This window comes from Maniola jurtina, chromosome 21 (assembly GCF_905333055.1).
Source record: "Maniola jurtina chromosome 21, ilManJurt1.1, whole genome shotgun sequence".
Classification (NCBI taxonomy): domain Eukaryota; kingdom Metazoa; phylum Arthropoda; class Insecta; order Lepidoptera; family Nymphalidae; genus Maniola; species Maniola jurtina.
In genome coordinates, this window is record NC_060049.1 from 6,856,353 (window position 1) to 6,876,898 (window position 20,546).

The 20,546-nt window shown below is 38.1% G+C and overlaps 1 protein-coding gene and 1 long non-coding RNA gene across 4 annotated transcripts in view; both read right to left on the reverse strand.

Moving 5' to 3' along the window:
• Window positions 1–675: 675 nt before the first annotated feature.
• LOC123876207 lies at window positions 676–5,586 on the reverse strand. Its single transcript, XR_006798285.1, has 3 exons — window positions 5,576–5,586; window positions 1,024–1,027; window positions 676–735 (listed from the first exon to the last, which is right to left on the reverse strand). It is a non-coding gene; the product is annotated as an uncharacterized LOC123876207 (long non-coding RNA).
• Window positions 2,416–20,546, reverse strand: part of LOC123876206 (U8-agatoxin-Ao1a-like) — a 65,367-nt gene continuing 47,236 nt past the window's right edge. For 2 of the 3 annotated variants that reach the window (XM_045922381.1, XM_045922382.1), the window contains exons 2-4: window positions 5,189–5,300; window positions 4,455–4,533; window positions 2,416–3,538 (exon numbers count right to left, since the gene is read on the reverse strand). In XM_045922381.1, coding sequence (XP_045778337.1) covers window positions 3,376–3,538; window positions 4,455–4,533; window positions 5,189–5,273 — 327 coding nt within the window. In that variant the 5' untranslated portion in view covers window positions 5,274–5,300 and the 3' untranslated portion in view covers window positions 2,416–3,375. The remainder of the gene's footprint in view (window positions 3,539–4,454; window positions 4,534–5,188; window positions 5,301–20,546) is intronic. The other variant, XM_045922383.1, reaches the window with a different exon arrangement.

A 20,546-nucleotide genomic window follows, 5' to 3' on the forward strand; every position in this document is an offset into this window, starting at 1 on the left:
GTAGTTCCAATTTCATTTGAATATAATAATAAGCAAAGAAGGTCCATGAAATTTTGCAGACATATTTTATGCCTGTGATTTCTGTTAAAATATTCGGTTTCAAAGTTACGCGGTCTTAAAAATTCACATACAAATCTTTGAGCCCCTGTAATTTTAAAACTACATAATTTTAGAAAATCTAAAACACCACTGGCACAGATATTAGTTTCTAGAATATGTCTGCAAAATTTCATGGACTTTGGTTGCTTAATATTCAAATGAAATTGGAACTACGAGTGTATGGAGTAAGTGACGGAGAGAGCCCTGTTAACGCTATTGAAACATTTTATGTACAGATCATGTGTGCTTCGTTGAGCATGAGCTTATCATCGCTTTTATTTGCAGAATTTGTATAATTTAAGGCTTGGACCACAGAAATCTAAATAACTATGGAAATGGTAAAGGACTCGAAGCACCAGTGTACGGTATTGCAGGACTAACATATGCATAGCGTTACAGCATATAATTCTAAATCTTATGCATGAAAATTAGTATCTGTCTATCTGTTCGGTACTATGCGTAATGCAGATCGTCCTGCGTCGGCTTACGATGCGCAGCTGCAAAATATATATGAAGCAATGTTACGCTTCTGTTGCCATCCGCTCGCTACGTAATGAGGAGTTTCATACTCGCATATAGACGTAGTGCGTACCATTGCGTAGTAATGTATGGAACTGTATGAAACATGGCACACCGCTTGCGTAAAGCGTGGACGTAAGCATAACCAGGTGTGTTAGAGGTTTACGCGCGTTACTACGCACGTGTCATGTGTACGCAATTGGTGTGAATCGGCCTTTATTTCTTGTTCAATAAATATATTTTTACTCAATATTGGGTTTGCCTGCTCGTCCCTCCGCTCGACGCACCACTCGACGCATCAATCGACGCGCCACTCGACGCGCTGCTAGTGTGAATGGGATGGTTTATAGTTTGTAGCTTGTCTAATGACTAACTTATGTACCTACTCATTAGCTTGCTGAATACTTACCTTGCATAAACCTATACCTACCTAGATTTTATTATTTATGTGATAAAATCGTTTGGTGTCCGGGTGAGCCTATATTTTATTAAATCACAAAGGGAAATGAAAAAGTCGGCCTTTTCTTTTCTTCAGGGTCATCGAAAATTTTATTTTTCACACTCGCACTCCACAAGGACTTAGCTCCTTTGTGAAGCTAATTTTATAGCTGCTAACCACTGGGGATGATTGCTATTTCCAATCAGAGAGTTGTTACATTACTAGAGCAGCAATGTCATACAAGATGGAGATGACCTTTGTTTAAGTTCGACGCTTGTGATTAGTGTCGTCAAGTTAACGCGTAAAAGCGTTAGCGTTCGCGTGGATATAATTTTTTTGAAAATCCTGTGGGAACTCTTTGATTTTCTGGAATAAAAAGTAGCCTATCCCTACTCCGAATTTCAGCCAAATCCGTCCAGTAGTTTTTGCCTGAAAGAGTAACAAACATACACACACAGACACATTCATGCAAACTTTCGCCTTTATAATATTAGTGTGATGACGCAATATTACATTAATGTTTACAGAGTAAATGAGTTAAAGGTTTACTTAAAAATGTTTATTTCTTTCTTTTAAATCTTCAAGACAAGAGTGAATTCAAGAATCTTCTAAGCAAGCGCGCTCCATCTTAGGGATGATCACTTAACAGCAGGTCTGATTGCAGCCAAGGGCTAATCTTAAAACTAAAAAAAGTACTGTTACTCTTAGTTTGTTACTCAATGCCTTCAACAACGTAATTTCAAATATGCTTTTGTTCTGGTGAGACGAGAGTTCATCTGCTTTTTTTATTAAAGCTTGCGAAAGCTTCTGTGGTTGAAGTTTTCGCGTTTAATTTTCTAATTAACAAAGACGCTGGATATGATTATACTATTCTTATTATATTATTCTTTTCATTCATTACATTATATATTAATTAAAAACTAAATACGAATTTGATTAGTCAAATCCATGTCAAATCTGTTTCAAAAAAATATGCGGACTGTACCACAGTTCATGACAGTTAGGAAAATTGTAAAAAAACGTGGTGGTTTCACCTACACTGACAACAGCACACTTGCAGGCGTCAAATGTAGGTAACATTTGACGCCTGCCAGTGTTCTGTTGAGAATACTGATTTGAAAAGAATATAGCCTTCGAGATATGGTGCTGGAAGCGAATGATATATATCAGCTGGACTAAGCACTGAACCAACATCTCAAAGGCGTAAATACTCGGATATCTACAATCTGTCTACGGAAAATAGGCTGCGTTGAAAAATATCATTATCAGGGTGTTATCAGAAAGGAGCCACGATCCTCATTCCTCAGTAATGAGTAGCGATGCAATGAAGAAGATTAAGGATGATAAAAAAAAAACAATTCGTCCATAAACATTTATTAATACAATATATCGTTTTCCATATTCCAATATTAGTAATAATACAATTATTATATTCCATATTCAGGAATATTATATAATATAAGAAACTACATATAGATGATTCTACTAGGCTGCAATACCATATACCCCCTGTCCGAGAGACGCATAGAGTACATTAAAGATTCGTTTTATATTTATCATATAAGAATTATACTTTGACACATTAATAAGTAGTTTAATATACTAAGTTGCCAATCGCAAATAAGTGGCGTTGTTTCATATTATAAAGGCTTATAATAGCGTCTTTCACCAAGTTTCTCTTTACGGTTAGTCTCTTAAATGACTAGAACATTTATTTTTAAAAGTTACATTTATATCTTTCTATTCTGTATCAGCTACTTCCTATAGACATAAGTTTACCACCAATTAGCTACTGCTTTCTACGATTAGCTTACTTAACTCTACATACATACATTGCAATAGAATAAGACTGCTTCGAGCCGCGGGTTCGCGTATTGAAATCAAAATGGAAATTAAATGGCCAAGAACCCACGGCTGGAAGCATTATCTAGGTTCTGATTGGCCGAGCTTAGTGTCAAAGCGTACTGATTGGGCAATAAGGCTGGGTGATTGCCCAACCACGTAGGCGGACACTCGACACAATCAGACAAAGAAAATTACAGAAACGAGACAGTAGATCCAATTTATCGAACACAACGAACATAACATTTTAGAAAGCGGCTATAATTTTTAGTAAAAATGGTCCAAAAATATCTCCGAACTAAAATCTACGTCCCTGTTTTCGATTAGAATTTTCTACTTTTCAAGGATATGAGGTTGGAGAGAAGATAAAGGTAAGACTTGAAGCTAACGCAACGGGTCCGGTGATAAAACGCAATGGTCATTGGGCGCTGCGCCTAGCTGCGGCCGGCGCGGCAGGGGTCGGCGCGGCTGGAGCATCACCCCCACTTCTGGAAGAGGCCCATGCGCTGGCAGCGACAGTTGGACCCCCACAGGTTGCAGCGGCAGGAGGACGAGTGGCAACAGTCGCCTGGCCGATGGTCACAGTTCCCTCCTCGCCGAATGCACGCACGCCTGAAAACGTAGATCAGCGACGAACGTCTGAAACCACATCATCGAATACTAGCCTAAGTCTGTGTCCGCGTTCCTTGCTGGCCGGTGAAGAGATTGAAGAACTAACTAGCCATAATATTGGTTACTTCAAAAGAAGAGTGAGTAGGAACCTTCTAAGCAGGCACGCTCCACCTTACACTGTATGATAAGCCTACTATTTGATGTGAAACGCAAGCCTATGTAATAAATAAAGAACACTCTTGCATGTACTGCTTTTTGTTCACCATTTTTAGGGTTCCGTACCTCAAAAGTCTGTCTGTCTATCTGTCTGTCCGTCCGTCCGTCCGTCCGTCCGTCGTGTATGTCAATAAACCTAGCGTCCGTCCGTCCGTCCGTCGTGTCGTCAAGAAACCTATAGGGTACTTCCCGTTGACCTAGAATCATGAAAGGCAGGTATGTAGGTCTTATAGCACAAGTACAGGAATAAATCTGAAAACCGCGAATTTGTAGTTATATCATTAAAAAAAATTAAAGTGTGTTTCAATTTTCAAAGTAAGATAACTATACCAAGTGGGGTATCATTTTAAAGGGCTTTACCTGTACATTCTAAAACAGATTTTTATTTATTTTTATGTATAATAGTTTTTGATTTATCGTGCAAAATGTTGGAAAAAATACCCGAGCACGGAACCCTCAGTGCGCGAGTCTGACTCGCACCTGGCCAGTTTTATAATAGTAAAGTGGTTTGATGAAATAGTTTGCAATAATATGTTTCGTATTTGGATTTATGGGAAACAGTTACCATATTTTCAATTTTAAAATAATAGATTTCGTTTCCTTCAATATTTTCTTTTCATTGTAAATTTGGCATAGATTCGTGTGTGAATTATTATATTTCTAAATAATTAATGAATTATGATTGTGTGATAATGGTTATGGTAAAAGAATATTTTGATGTACTCACTTCCCAACATTTTGAAGGATTTGAAGGTCAGATGGATCTTCCTCGTAATCAGGGCCTGTTATTTCAATATCCTCGTCACCTGTAAAAGAAATAATCATTATGACCCTCAACCAATCCAGCTGATGGTTAGTTTTAATTTAGATTTGATTTCCTTAGAATTGTGCTGCTTGAATTATTTAATCTTGGTTTCTATTGATCAAGTTGAAGCGATTCACTTTATGCGTGTTTGACAGTGAATGTAAAAAAATGTTCAATTCTATCGAATTTCGGTCACGGCAGCCAACTTCAACCACCTCAATGGAGTCTAGCCAATTATAGTATACTATAGAGTATAGTGCACAGTGTATGCGCAAACATCTTTACTTTTTAACCCCTGATCCAAAAAGAGGGGTGTTATAAGTTTGACGTGTGTATCTGTGTATCTGTCTGTGGCATCGTAGCGCCTAAACTAATGAACCGATTTTAATTTAGTTCTTATTGTTTGAAAGGTGGTTTAAGGTGGTAGCTATAATCCAAGAAAATCGGTAGAGCCGTTTGAAAGTTATCACCTATTTTCTAGTTACTGTAACCTTCACTTGTCGGGGGTGTTATAAATTTTTAATTTACACTTGTTCTATTCTATACCTCCACTCTTGTAGTCTGATGACTACGGCATATAAACGGATGGACTATAGACGGATGGACTATAGACGGCAATCCGACACGAACGGAAAGTGATAGGAGCTAAGGCTTACCAGGGTCGATGTACGAGGCGTTGATGCATTGGTCCGCGAGCATGAAGGCCGCTAGCGCCAGCAAGAGAGCGCTGGCGCGCGGCATGCTGCCCACCCGCCAAACGCTGCTTGCCTGTTAACAAACAAACTGATACACTAAAATGTTGAGGGACCGTTAGTATCCACCAATAGAATCTTTTAATTTTTATGGCTCATCTCCCTAGATTAAGATTTTCACAAAAGATGAGCGTCAATACCTGATAAGCTAACCAATGACAAGTGTAAATTAAAAATTTATAACACCCCCGACGATCCAAAGTATTTGAATTTTCCAAAACATCATTTTCAAATAAATAATTATGTATTTAGGCAACGTCCATCTTGACAGCTTGACATTTGTCTATTGACATAATATTATGAACCTAACGGTTATCTAACCTTCTTTATCACAAGAAAACGAGAAAAGAGCTGATAACTCTTAAACGGCTGAACCAATTTTTTTAGATTATAGCTAAGAACACTCTCGATCAAGCCACCTTTCAAACAAAAAAAAACTAAATTAAAATCGGTTCATTCGTTTAGGCGCTACGATGCCACAGACAGATACACAGATACACAGATACACAGATACACAGATACACAGATACACAGACACACAGATACACAGATACACAGATACACACGTCAAACTTATAACACCCCTCTTTTTGGGTCGGGGGTTAAAAATAAACCCATGTATTCTAGCACGACCCTGGTTAAATTAGGTTAGGTTAGGTTAAGGTTTCTACCGAGGGGATGTCGAGGATGGGGGACGTGGAAAGGGAGTAGCCCTCCCCTCGGACCCTAAGCCTCTGGAGGACTAGTCCGGATGATGGACGTGGTCCGTCGTACACAGTGTGGTCCTCGGATGGCGTGCCGTGCTCCCGGCATGCCTCTAACGGTGTTTAGGGGCACGTAGTGTCCCAGTGGTGGGTCTGCTGCGGCGGACATCCACTGGCGGAGTAACGACGTGTTTTTGGTCTCTTGTTCTCCGTCGTGATTAAGATGACCGCATTGCCTGCCCCGAGTAGAGTAGGCACTCAGGCATTACAATAGCTTTATTGCTGTGCTTTACTATCAAGTAACAGAACAACGAGATCATTGTGTCAAAATAATGACACCTTTGTTACGCAGGCATAGTCAGGCCGCACGCTAGACGTGCCTGCTAACCGTTCCCACAGTCGTCGCGGAACCTGACACCACGTGCGAGGACTGTGTGCCTGGTGGGTGATTTTTAACCTATTCGATCGCGTAAAAGTTAACTGCGTTTTGTATGGAATTGAAACAGCGCCATCTAGTGACAAGAAGATGGCGCTGTTTCAATTTCATACAAAACGCAGTTAACTTTTACGCGATCGAATAGGTTAAAAATCACCCACTAGGCACACTGGGCCCGACACATCACAATTAGCTTCAGAAGCCTCCGCCACAAATCGGCGGAGCAATTAGGATTATTTTATGTTATAGTTAGTTCATAATATGTAAATTTTAGTAATAAAATTAGGATAAGGAACTGGTGTTTCCTTTCGCACCCCCTGCAGCCGCCCTAATGTAACTCCTTCAATAACAAAATTAATCGTAGCAGAAAATAGATTATTAATTATTAATAGAAATCGTTTTGTTGAAATTACCTTATCAGTTATTATTGTAACCGCAAGGAACAATGTCAAAATTGCGCTTTATTAAATAAGAGTAACGGATACCTTAATTAAAATTAACAAATCGAGTTCACGTTAATTGGCCCTTCAATAAACGAAAACGTAAAGCCTTTGTTTTCATTTAATAATTTTAAGCGCGAACGATATTCATGCAGATGTTTGGCTCATATTTTTTGCATGGTTCAAAAATGAAGGATGGATTTGAGTGGATTTTTCGGAGTTATTGGATTCATTTTATTTTCATGCGCTTTTTTAAAGTGATGAAAGGATCAGTGGACTGAATCGACGAGTATAATAGGTACTTGGTATATTATAAAATATGAAAAACAAGCTGATGGCCGCGTCTTCGTTCGCGTGGATATACGTCTTTTAAACTTTTACTATCCGAGATAAAAAGAAGCCTATGTGTTAATCCAGGGTATAATCTATCTTTGTTTTAAACTTAAGCCAAATCTGTCCAGTAGTTTTTGCGCGAAAGAGTAACAAACATACACACAGACACAAACTTTCGCCTTTATAATATTAGTGAGATAAAAATGCGTTTGAAATATGAGGCGATCGTATGAAAATTTAAATATACTTATTACGAAAGGAAAGTCCTCACTCACTGACTGACTGACCCAACAAAACGCCCAGCCCAAATTCTACTGCAAATTCTACTTGAACCTAGAAAGTTTTTTTTTTAATAAATTTTATTTAAAGGGGTTTGGTCACAAAGTGATCATGTCACCCCTGTAGAATTAAACCGTATACAAAATCAACTTAAAAATATCTAAATTTCTACGCCTTAAAGCAATTTTAATACTAATTTGTATAGCATGCTTGCCTTCTAATTGAAAAGCAAGAAGTGCTTTTTAAATACCTAATGTACGTGTTCTGACAAAGAAAAAAATGCCGGATTTTTACAAAATATTGGAAGATAAAGAGGATTTAAGTAGATATATTTCTCCGGAGCTTCTAATTTATAAAAATTTAAAGACTTACAAAAATATTATACTCACATTTTCCTTCTAAATAAGTTAGTTTATCTGACACGAGTCAGAAACATTGTTTCCCAAATATAGTTTCCTTAATTTCGTCTTACGTAAATCTCACAGTCAAGTGTGGAGCAGATTCTACTATTCAAATATAACATGGAACATAAGTAAATTGAGCTCCGGTGTTTGACAGCTTCATCATAGTTTCATAATAAACCCAGTCATGTGCGAGTCGGAGAATAGGTTTGAAGTACTTAGTTTTTTAATTTGCATTGCATCCATTTTATAATCACCATTGGTTTTTTATTTTGTTGTTATAGCAATAGACAAGTGTAAATCAAAAATTTATAACACCCCCGACAAGTGAAGGTTACAGTAACTAGCAAAGAGCTGATAACTTTCAAACGGCTGAACCGATTTTCTTGGATTATAGCTAAGAACACTCTCGATCAAGCCACCTTTCAAACAAAAAAAAACTAAATTAAAATCGGTTCATTACTTTAGGAGCTACGATCCCACAGACACGTACACAGATACACACGTTAGACTTATAACACGCCTCTTTTTGGGTCGGGGGTTAAAAATAGGAATACACACTCTGAAAATGGAGATTGCTTATACCTGTGCTGCATTAATAGACAGGATTTTTTATTCCGGAAAATCGAAGAGTTCCGCGAGTTGCGAGTTTAAAAAAAAAACATATTTCTACGCGTACGAAGTCAAGGGTATCGTCTATTGGGTTTTTAATTTTTTTTATTCACACACAAGGTACTTATAATGTAAGTATCTTTGAAAATAATAATCTATTTATTCATTATTAACGTAACCGCTGACTGTACGATGAATAAAATATGAGGCATTTAATTTCTTGCAAAATATTCATGAACGCTTCTTCAATTTGTGTCTTAAACATAAATCTGGCTTAGATAATTTCCCTGGGAACTTTACATAGTTAAGTTTAGTAGATGCCGTTGTCTTAGTCTTATGTTACAAACAGGTCAGGAGGTTCTGTGATATCCACTCTCTACTTAGTACGGTTCAAGAGGTACAGTTCGACAGATAAACGGACGGACCGACGACAGCAGAGGTTTAATATTATAATAAGGGTCCCGTTGACACCCATCGGGTACGGAACCCTGAAAAAAAAATGCGAAACACTTGAGTGAATTTTATTTATTGCTTGCTCGTCCCGGCCTGGGAGCAATCTCGTATTGTTTGATATCAAACGATTGAGATTGGAAACCCGATACCTATACTCGTTAGAAGTACGAACGACGGAGTTATTGCACTAAAACCGATGTATTGTAGAGGTGTATTTGTTATTGTTAAATTATTGCCATTGACTACGAACCACGGGATCACATCACACTAATATTATAAAGGCGAAAGTTTGTATGTGTGCGTATGTGTGTGTGTGAGTGTGTATGTTTGTTACTCCTTCACGCAAAAACTACTAGACGGATTGGGCTGAAATTTAGAATGGAGATAGATTAAACCCTGGATTAGCATATAAGCTACTTTTTATCCCGGAAAATCAAAGAGTTCCCACGGGATTTCAAAAAACCTAAATCCACGCGGGCGAAGTCGCGGGCATCGGCTAGTTATAAATATAGCAATAAAAATGGCAACGGACAGACGGATGTCCAGTGGAGGTTTGGTAATAGGGTCCTTCGAGTATGGAGCCCTGAAAAGTCAATTCGAAACACTTGAGTGAATTTTATTTATTGCTTGCTCGTCCCGGCCTGGGAGCAATCTCGTATTGTTTGATCTCAAATGATTGAAACTGGAAATCCGATACCTACTGTTGTTAGAAGTACGAAATGTATTGTAGGGGTAAGTGCGTGGACAGAAACGTAGACACTGACTTCGTTGACTGGCTTCGTCCACAAACTAAAAGTCGCTCAGCGCGCTATGGAGCGAGCTATGTTGGGTATCACTCTCAGAGACAGAATCAGAGGTAACTCGCAGAAGAACAAAAGCGACTGATATAGCTCAAAGGATTAGCAAGCTGAAGTGGCAATGGGCAGGTCATGTCTGTCGCAGAACCGACGGCCGATGGGGCAGACGTGTTCTGGAGTGGAGACCGCGTACCGGTAAGCGCAGGATATGATCTCCAGGCCGCTGGACCGATGACCTGAAGAAGATGGCGGGGAGCGGGTGGATGAGGAAGGCGGATGACCATGTTTGGACGCACACAGGCTGATAGAATGTAATCAAATTGTAGAGGTATATTGATTATTGCAATTGACTACAAACCACAGCAGTAGGTATTCATACTTATGACAAAGACAAATAAGTCAGCTGGCGTTAACCATTTTGAGTGACCAATCACAAGCGAGCCTATGTCCTCCGTACCTACGAGGGCTCTCTCCGTCACTCGCTTCATACATAGGTAGTTCCAATTTCATTTGAATATTAAGCAACCAAAGTCCATGAAATTTTGCAGACATATTCTAGAAACTAATATCTATGTCTGTGGTTTTCCAGATTTCTGTTAAAATATTCGGTTTCAAAGTTAAACGCGGTCTTAAAAATTTACATACAAATCTTTGAGCCCCTGTAATTTTAAAACTACATATTTTTAGAAAAATCTAAAACACCACAGACACAGGTATTAGTTTCTAGAATATGTCAGCAACTTTTCATGGAAATTGGAACTACGATTGTATGAAGAGAGTGACGGAGAGAGCCCTGTTAATTCGGAAAACATAACTCGTTGATGATAATAATTAGTAGTCATTTTCATAAGTCGAGTATCAAACAGTCTCAGTCCATTTTTTTCTCTCAAAACAAAGTGTATCAAATGAATACTGTTTATGACTGAAATTCATATAAATATTCATAATAATATTTTATCTTTTATAGAATGGAGGAATAATTATTTATTGAGGTATTGTATTTATTAAAGCGAAGCACCATTTACTTTTGAATCAACGTTCTCATTTTGTTCTTGTGTCTGATAATTTTATTGTTGTTTTCTTATAAAGTCCTATTTATTATTCTTTAGAAAAGTTAATGGGAAACGTAAGAATACAGTTTTATCGTTAGATATTCGTTTTATTAGATTACTCTCAGTTGTAGTCTGGGGGTTCGATTTCGGGCACACATCTTTAACTTTTTGGAGTTATGTGCGATAGAAGCATAAAGATTGTGAGGAATGCATGCCTGAGAGTTCTCCATAATGTTTTTTTTTAATTGGTATGTGTACCAACCTGCACTTGGCCAGCGTGGTGGACTCTTGCAAAACCCTTCTCATTCTGAGAGGAGACTCGTGGATGGATTGATGATGAAAATTCAAGTTTGTTTGATGGTGGGGTACGAGGAAGTCATAATTGGAGGCTGCTTAGCTCCTTAAACTCCAACAATAGCAGTTCATAGAATTTGGGTTCATTTGACTTGTATCACACTAATATTATAAAGGAGAAAGTTTGTATGTGTGTGTATGTTTGTTACTCCTTCACGCAAAAACTACTGGACGGATTGGGCTGAAATTTAGAATGGAGATAGACTATACCCTGGATTAGCACATAGGCTACTTTTTATCCCGGAAAATCAAAGAGTTCCCACGGGAATTTTAAAAAAACCTAAATCCACGCGAACGAAGTCGCGGGTATCAGCTAGTTAATAATAATTTATGTCACCAAAGATGACATAAATTAGGTATTATTATTGTGATGGGTCATGCTATTAGGAGAATGAAGGTAAGAAATGAGGTCATAGTATTTTTTTATTGTCAAACAATAGTAAATCAGCGCTCTACTCATAAAAGCGAGTTTTATAGCTTACTAGAGGATGCCTGCGGCTTTGCCTGCGTGGATGTCGGGGTTTTTTAATCCTGTAGGAACTCTTCGATTTTCCGGGATAAAAAGTAGCCTATGTCCTTCCCCGGGATGTACCCAAGTCTGTACCAAATTTTATTAAAATCGGTTCAGTGGTTGGGCCGTGAAAATATAGCAGACAGACAGACAGACAGATATATAGACAGGCAGACAGACAGACACACTTTTGCATTTATGGATTAGTAAAGTATGAATAAGAATACGCAACTTGCTGCCGTAGATTATATTTTACTATCAATATTTTATAAGTGCACTCTTTGGTATTTCGACAGAAAAACATCGGATATAGATTGATGGGAAACAGGATAATCCGAAAAAAGAAATTGATGTTTATTTTGTACCGAAAGCGGATCAGAATAATGGGGAATATCCGGAAAACTAAAATAGACTTCCATTTTCGTGAAAAAGGCTATGTTAAGGTGACCGAACATCACGAGAGCCGCAAAAGTTTATAATTAGTATTTAACCTACCTACAGAGGTATAAGAGGAATGTGCAAAGTCCACATGAACTCACAGACGGAGTTTCAGAACGTGAAGCTGTAAAAATATAATGGTAAATAGTAAAATCTATCTTCCTGTAAAAAACAGTAAATACAATCGAGAAAGATGTGTTTAAAACAAGTTTTGTTTGATAAAAATGCGAGTATTGATTCAGAGCAGCCAAATTCACCGCATCGTTTGTATCGAAGCAATCTTGATGATTGATGATGTTAGGGTCTGACGTGAGCACTGCTCACTTATTTTCAAGATGCTACTGATGCCGCTGAATTCACTCAAAAATGCGGCTTTAGTGGCTCTTGTGGCTGTATGCGATCACCGTTACAACAAAATAAATGCCTGAAGAAAAGGTAGAGAGAAAATCAGTCAAATCGCTGAAGCGTAGAAATGCTACATTTATTCACGCAAATACGAGAACAAGAGTTATATCGCTCTACTCATTTTCTATGTAGTTGATACCAGAGAGTTAACATTACTAGAGTGTGCAAAATCTCACAGTAAGAGTCACCGAGTAAGTGTACTGCAGCCAACCTGTATTCGACCTATGCAATAGATTCCGATTTGCATTGATCTGGTTAGAAGCCGCAGCCTGGCTTGTCGTAGCAAGGCTGCCTAAGCCAGGCTGAAGCCTTAGAGTCCGGCGCACTACGCACATGGCCATACCAACCGGACTGCCTTATAGCAGTGTAGTGCAAAGTGATTATTCAAGGTTATTCTGAAACTATTATTCAGAACTAGATGATGCCCGCAGCTTCGCCCGCATAGATTGGTCAGATCCCGTGCAGCATTAGGATTGAGGAGTTGGAATCCAAATTTTTATGGAACAACGTCGCAAAGGTCCTCTATCGATTAAAAAAAATTACGCAAATCGGTTCAGAAATCTCGGAGATATCAGTGTACATAGGTAGAAAAACACAACTCCTCCATTTTTAAAGTCGGTTAAGAAAGTTGCCTATGTTACTCCTAGGTTAATCCTCTACTTGTCTGTGAAAGTCTCGTCAAAATAGGTTCAGCCATTTCGAAGATTAGCCCATTCAAACAGAAAGATACTTCAATTTTGTTTATTAGTAAGTATATAGAAGCATTTACTTTGAAACGCTCAATTTAGAGAAGATAAATTCCTGCGCCAGAGACCATGGCGTGTCTAAGTACAACAAAAGACCTACATATTATGCCCAAACAGCTGTTGTAGGACGGAATTTGCAAATAATCTAGTCCAGAAATAGACCCGAGGCTGCCCCACTTACGAAAACACAGCACTCACCAACACACAAGGAGCAAAGTTTGCTCCTCCAATAAGATATCATCTCAATGGCCCCAAAGTAAAATATCTCTCTATACCTATATATTATTAGCGTCTTATTATTATCCCTTGTCCCGGTTGATGTGGGGCGCGAACTTCTTTCATTATACGATTGATAGCGATCCGATAGGAATGCCAATATAATCTTCGGTATGCGTAGGTGATACGTATTTGGTTCGGGTTGCTATGTGAATGAAATGTGCGAACTAAAAGTTTCAAGGAAACTTGTAGAATAAAATCCATACTAATATTCTAAAAGAGAAAGTCTATCTGTCTTTGTATGTCTGGCTATCTGTCCCACTTTCTGAACAACTAATTTTGATTAGTGCATTCCGGAGATGGATATATGGGAAAAAGCAAACAGTTTTCACGGGATTTTTGAAAACCTAAATCTACGTAGTCATAGTAGCGGGCATATATCTAGATTTTGGTAGAATACTTTTTATGTAAACATATTTTACAAACTGCTTTAGAATCGTTAAATACATTTGTTAAATACTGCACTGGTTTGTTCACAGCAAGAAACTCTGCGGTTGCTCTTTTCAAATGTGTATAAAATCATCGTTTTTTCGTGTCCAGGAATCTACTATATTTTATGAAAATCCAGACTGTCTCTCATTCGGAAAGCACATTCTATTGAGAAGAGCTGGCCAGAAACGAAGTATACAGTAAGTAAGAATAATGAAACTGAAGTGTCTTTATGTGAATATTTATTATTAGAAGTATTTTATTAATGTCTTGATAAAGTTCAGAAGCATTAGCTCTCGCCAAGAAAGCGCTACAACTTAGCTGAAACTTGGTAAGTATTAAGTACATTGTAAGTAGCAGACTGTCGTTTTCTGAATTATTAAGCTAATCTGTTCCGTTAATTACCCTCCATCATTCCTGAGAATGATAATCTGAATTATTATTATTACCAGCTGTTTATTCTGAGCGCGGCTGTGTTCTAAAGCCTTGGGCAGACATCACGCGTGACAGCAACGTTTCTAAGACGATGTCTTTCGTAGGCGATTAAAAGCGATTTTTTTACTCCGACACAAGTTAGCCTTTGACTTCGATCTCACCTGGTGGTAAGTGATAATGCAGTCTACGATATAAGCGAGCTAACTTGGAAGGGGTAGACAGTTTCAGCAGGGCATACCACACGCCAAGCCAAGGCCATAGCTTATGAGGCACAGCCCGCTGATACACAGACGAACAGACAGATGGACGGACAAACGGACGGACAGCGGAGGCTTAGTAATAGGCATCCTTCGTATACAGAACCCTAAAAACGCAATAACTTTTTCGATCGAATCTCAATAAGCGAAACAAGATAGATAGATAGATAGAAACACTTAATTGCACACAAAAACACATGTAAAGGATCACAACACAGAAAGAAGAAAACAGAAAAACCAATTGTGTGCAAAGGCGGCCTTATTGCTTGGAGAAATCTCTACCAGGCAACCTTGTCATTAAACCAAGAAGTAGTTAAGGGCACGTCATGCTTTTCTCTTACTTTTGTAAATGGCAGCCGTCGCGGTTTGTCTGTCTAGGCCTTTATAATGTGTAGTAGATAATAGCTGCCGTTATAAATCTTGCGGCAAACAGAAGTTATTGCAGGCGATATTAAATCTTTGATATTGGTTACACAGACGTTTCATCTATATCTATACTCTAGTACTTGTAGTATTGTTGAAATGTATCAAAGTCGGGTTATTGCAAGCTTGATTGCAGTAGGTACAGTGAGAAAATCGGGACAAATCTCGAACAATAAAAAGAAAAGTCGTTATCAAAACACAGGCCAAGTGTGAGTCAGACTCACACACCGAGGGTTCCGTACTCGGGTATTTTTTCCGACATTTTGTAAGATAAATCAAAAACTATCATGCCTAAAATTAAAATAAATACTGTTTTAGATTATACAGGTAAAAGTCCTTTCATATGATACTCTACTTGGTAAGTATTTATAGTTATCTTAATTTGAAAATTGAAAATACCTACTTGTTGTTTCTTCATGAAAAAACTTAAATTTTTTTTGGTGATGTTGGTGTCCGGTGATGAACCACAAATTCAGGGTTTTCGGATTTTTCTCTTCACTTGTGCTATATGTGCTATAAGACATACCTACCTGCCATAATTCTAAGTCAACGGTAAGTACCCTATAGGTTTTCTTGACAGACACGACAGACGGAGAGATGGGCACAAAACAAAGTGATCCTATAATGGTTCCATTTTTCCATGTAGATCAAACAGAATCTGGATACAAACATACATACCCACCCACATACATACATACCCACATACATACATACATGCATACATAGACTGCCAAAATCATAACCCTTCCTTTTGGCTTTGCCGCAGTCGGGTAAAAAATAAACTTCCTAGTTACAGAGACTGTGACATAACGATGTGGTTTCCGCTCAAATGTTAAATTAACAAACTTTCTAAACACGCCGACGCATATCCGGCTCTATATTATGAAACTTCCCGTCTAATACCAACTCAAACACAACTAACCCTAACTCCTTGGGGACGGCTCAAAGTAAAATCCTAGATCAATAAAGATGGGTACAAAAGTGTTTAGCTGTTCGCAAAATAATATGTAAATTAAATTAATAACTCAAAATTTAAAAAACGCCCGGCACGAAAACCTCTATAAGAAAACTAGAAAAGAGCTGATAATTTTCAAACGGCTGAACCGATTTTCTTCGATCATTATAGCTAACACTCTCTCACACTCTCGATCAAGCCGCCTTCCAAACAAAAAAAAACAACTAAATTAAAATCGATTCATTCGTTTAGGAGCTACGATGCCACAGATAGATACACAGATACACAAGTACACAGACACACACGTCAAACTTATAACACCCCTCTTTTTGGGTCGGGGGCTTAAAATACTTTGATACTTGACTGGACCACCTTGCAACCTGCACCTTACCTAGAGATGCCCTTAAATCTTAGTTAAAAATTCCGCCACGATACCACAGAGAAACTAATAAGTCGCCATAGTGAATGAACGAATAAATTTTAATTGTACACCACAAAATTTGTACAGAAAAACACATACATAGCTAATCAAAAATATAAGTAACTAGACGATGCCCGCGACTTCGTCCGCGTGGATTTAGGTTTTTAAAGATCCCGTGGGAACTGTGTGATTTTCCGGGAAAAAAAGTTGCCAATGTCAATAACAGGGACGCAAGCTACCTCGGTACCGAATTTCATACAAATCGGTAAAGCGGATGAGTCTTTAGAAATCCCGCGGGAACTGTTTGTTTTTCCGGGATAAAAAGTAGCCTATGTCCGTCCCCGGGATATAAGCTGACCTGTACCTTTCGTCAGAATCAGTTAAACTGTTGGGCCGTGAAAAGGTAGCTGACAGACAGACAGATAGACACACTTTCGCATTTATAATATTAGCATGGATATAAGTACTAGCCATAATCTCTTCTAAGTTACCGCTACTATCTTAGAAGGCATCTTCATAATAATATTTTGCCATCAAAAGAGCTAACTTGTCATCAAATAAAAAGCCATAAAGTTCAAATTTCTTCGTCCTGGTAAGTCCCCGGAATTAGAATCTGCTTATTATTCTAAAGCCATTTTTTCCTCAATTTTACCTTACATAAACTCAAAGAGCCAATCTAACTCTTTGGAAACTTGGACTATCTATTGAATCAATAAATCTATGCAGCACAAGCTTATTCACTTAACATTAAATTACTTACTTGCACCGTAACTTTATTATTAAGCACTAAACAAACTTATTGAAGCGTTGATTGTAAGTTTCAAGTTTGAAAAGTTACATGGGGTTATTCAAGAGGCGGACCAATAAATTCCTGAAAGGCTGGCAACGCATTGGAGGTTCCTCTGGTATTGCAAATGTTCATCGGCGGCGATAATCACTTAACATCAGGTGACCTGCCTACATTTATTATTTTAAATTAAGCCATTTTTATTAAAAAAAATGTTATGTTAGTATACCAAAATTGTATGGAATTAATGGCAATGACTGATTGACAGATACAACCTATACCTCCCAGTGGAACTAGAAATCTAGAAATTTGAATATTCTCCAATAGGTACCCTTGGGAGTACCCAAGAAACCTTAAGGAACTATTTTGAGAAATAAGTACCTACCGTTTGAGGGCTGTCTCAAAAGTGGGCTGACGACGCGATGGATGAATGAAGTTTCATGCCTATCAAACAGTATCGTTTTTAATTTGCTAATCAATGCACAGAAGGCCCATTTTCTCTTTTGCTATAGTTAGGTAGAGATAGCAAGGACGTAAAATGGAATGAGAGCGGCAATTATTATTTTTATTACTATCCATCTTTAAAATCCATGAGATGTAGCCATTATTCTTCAAGTTTCGAAGAATTCCATATAATTTAAACACTGTCAATATAAACCAGAGAGGAAGTTATTACTCCGAAAGGTTCCGTATAATTTAAGCACCGCTTTGTCAAATTAAATTGTGAGCTTTATTATTATCAAGGGATATTAAATAGTCTCATTCCCACTAGGTCGGCTATTAAAGGCCCTAAAAGAAGGGTCACAAATGCATTTTTAGAGATCCTGTCCGCACTTCCCTCTTAACGCCACTTGCACTAAACTATTAAGTCTGGGGTCTGGTAATGGTTAATGGTTGTAATGCTGTCACTTTTTGCTTAGTTTATTCCAAGGTAGAGGACGAGGGTAGAAAAGGACAGGAAATCCATACTAATATTATAAATGTGAAAGTGTGTCTGTCTGTCTGTCTACCTTTCTGTCTGTCTGTCTGTCTGTCTGCTACCTTTTCTCGGCCCAACAGTGTAACCGATTGTGACGAAGTTTGGTACAGGGTTAGCTTATATCCCAGATATGGACATAGGCTACTTTTTATCCCGGAAAATCAAAGAGTTCCCGCGGGATTCCTAAAGACCCATCCACTTAACCGATTTGTATGAAAAGTACCGAAGTAGCTTACGTCCCTGTGATGGAAATAGGCAACTTTTTATCCCGGAAAATCAAACAGTTCCCACGGGATCTATAAAAATCTAAATCCACGCGGACGAAGTAGCGGGCATCCTCTAGTATATCATAAACATATATTTTAAAAGGGTTAAAAAGATATTTTTAAGAATATTTGGTTAGCAACTATGATTAATATTCTCTTTTTTCCACAAAGTGAGGCTTGTGCTAGGGTACATTCAAGGACACTGTTAAAACGAGACAGCGTATACCGCTGGCATAAATCTATCGTTTTAAATGAACCTTAAATCTTAGCAAAATCAAAGTGCACTCTATAGATTTCAACCTTAGTCAGCAGACAGTTTTTCCTCATAAAAAGGCCGAGTGTACGAACTCCGAGAGTAAAGTTAACGCCAGAAGTTTCGGGCTAATGTCGTGACATTTATGTGCGTCGCTCCATATACTTTTATGGGTCTGTTCATTAACTTTAATATAGTTTGCGCCAGACCTCAGGATAATGTTCTCCTGAACGAATTTCTGCCACGCCAGTCAATTTTAACGGGGATTAGCCGACAACGCAGAAGATGTTATACTGCTCAATTAAAGTTTGCGCAAATACAAGAGCACCCTCAATTCCCTCATTCCTATAGCGACGAGGTGACAGCCATTCGACACGACAAGAGAGAGATCAGGCACAAGACCAATGGCTTTACGCACTCTTTTAGATACGGGGTGTAAGTTGTAACTCATTAAAGCATTTAATTCCTAATTTCGGGTCGCTACTGAGAACTTTTTAAAGAAAAACCCGTACTCACTTAGTTTTCTTTATTCAGACCTTAAGCCTCTTGTTCTTGATCAAAAACTAATTGAACTAATCAACCACTAATTGAATTAATGAACTATTAGCCACTAGACCTGTCATCTAACGTACCTATTATTATAGATAAGGACATGAATGGCAGGTTGGTAATGGAAGGTTCAGTTTATTACCACTATCTATACCCATATTATAAACGCGAAAGTGTGTTTGTTTGATGGTTTGTCCTTCAATCACGTCGCAACGGAGAAACGGATCAACGCGATATTTGCATGGGTAAGTATGTAGGTACTGTTGAATACTTGGAGAGTGACATTTTATCTCGGAAAATTAAAGAGTTCCCATGGGACTTTCCCATTTAGCGTGCAGCTAAGTAGTTAGTATATTAGGTAATTTATTGCAAGATATAACTTTGAAGCTAATTTGCTGAACTACAACTAAACAATCTCGAGCTCTAATATTTCAGACATTCAGAAATTCCACCCAACTTATCCTCCTCAAAATTTCACCCAGTAGGTTCCTACTACTTAAGTCTACACCGCACAAATCTTGCGGAGTTCTCACAACTTAGTCCGTCACCACACTAAACTTTATAACACAATCATACTCGACATTATTTACCGCGAACACGACTATCAAGAATGAGAACCGTCTTCTTGGAACAAGTTTGATTACTTCGACGTTTGATTGGTTGAACTGTGAACGGGTCTGTTTTTAACCCCCGACCCAAAAAGAGGGGTGTTATAAGTTTGACGTGTGTATCTGTGTATCTGTCTGTGGCATCGTAGCGCCTAAATGAATGAACCGATTTTAATTTAGTTATTTTTGTTTGAAAGGTGGCTTGATTGAGAGTGTTCTTAGCTATAATCCAAGAAAATCGGTTCAACCGTTTGAAAGTTATCAACTTATCAGCTTTCTAGTTACTGTAACCTTCACTTGCCGGGTGTGTTATAAATTTTTAATTTACACTTGTTAACTTCCGACCCAAAAAGAGGGGTGTTATAAGTTTGACGTGTGTATCTGTGTATCTATCTGTGGTATCGTAGCTCCTAAACTAATGAACCGATTTTAATTTAGTTTTTTTTTTGTATGAAAGGTGGCTTGATCGAGAGTGTTCTTAGCTATAATCCAAGAAAATCGATTCAGCCGTTTGAAAGATATCAGCTCTTTGAAGGTGAATGAAGGAAGTTTATTAAAATCTATATTTGGCTCATTCGATTTCGAACCTGTGTTCTTCGCGTAGGTTTTGGGGGGGCATTCCAACAATTCGTAAAAATATTTAAATGGTAGGTACCTGTTTTG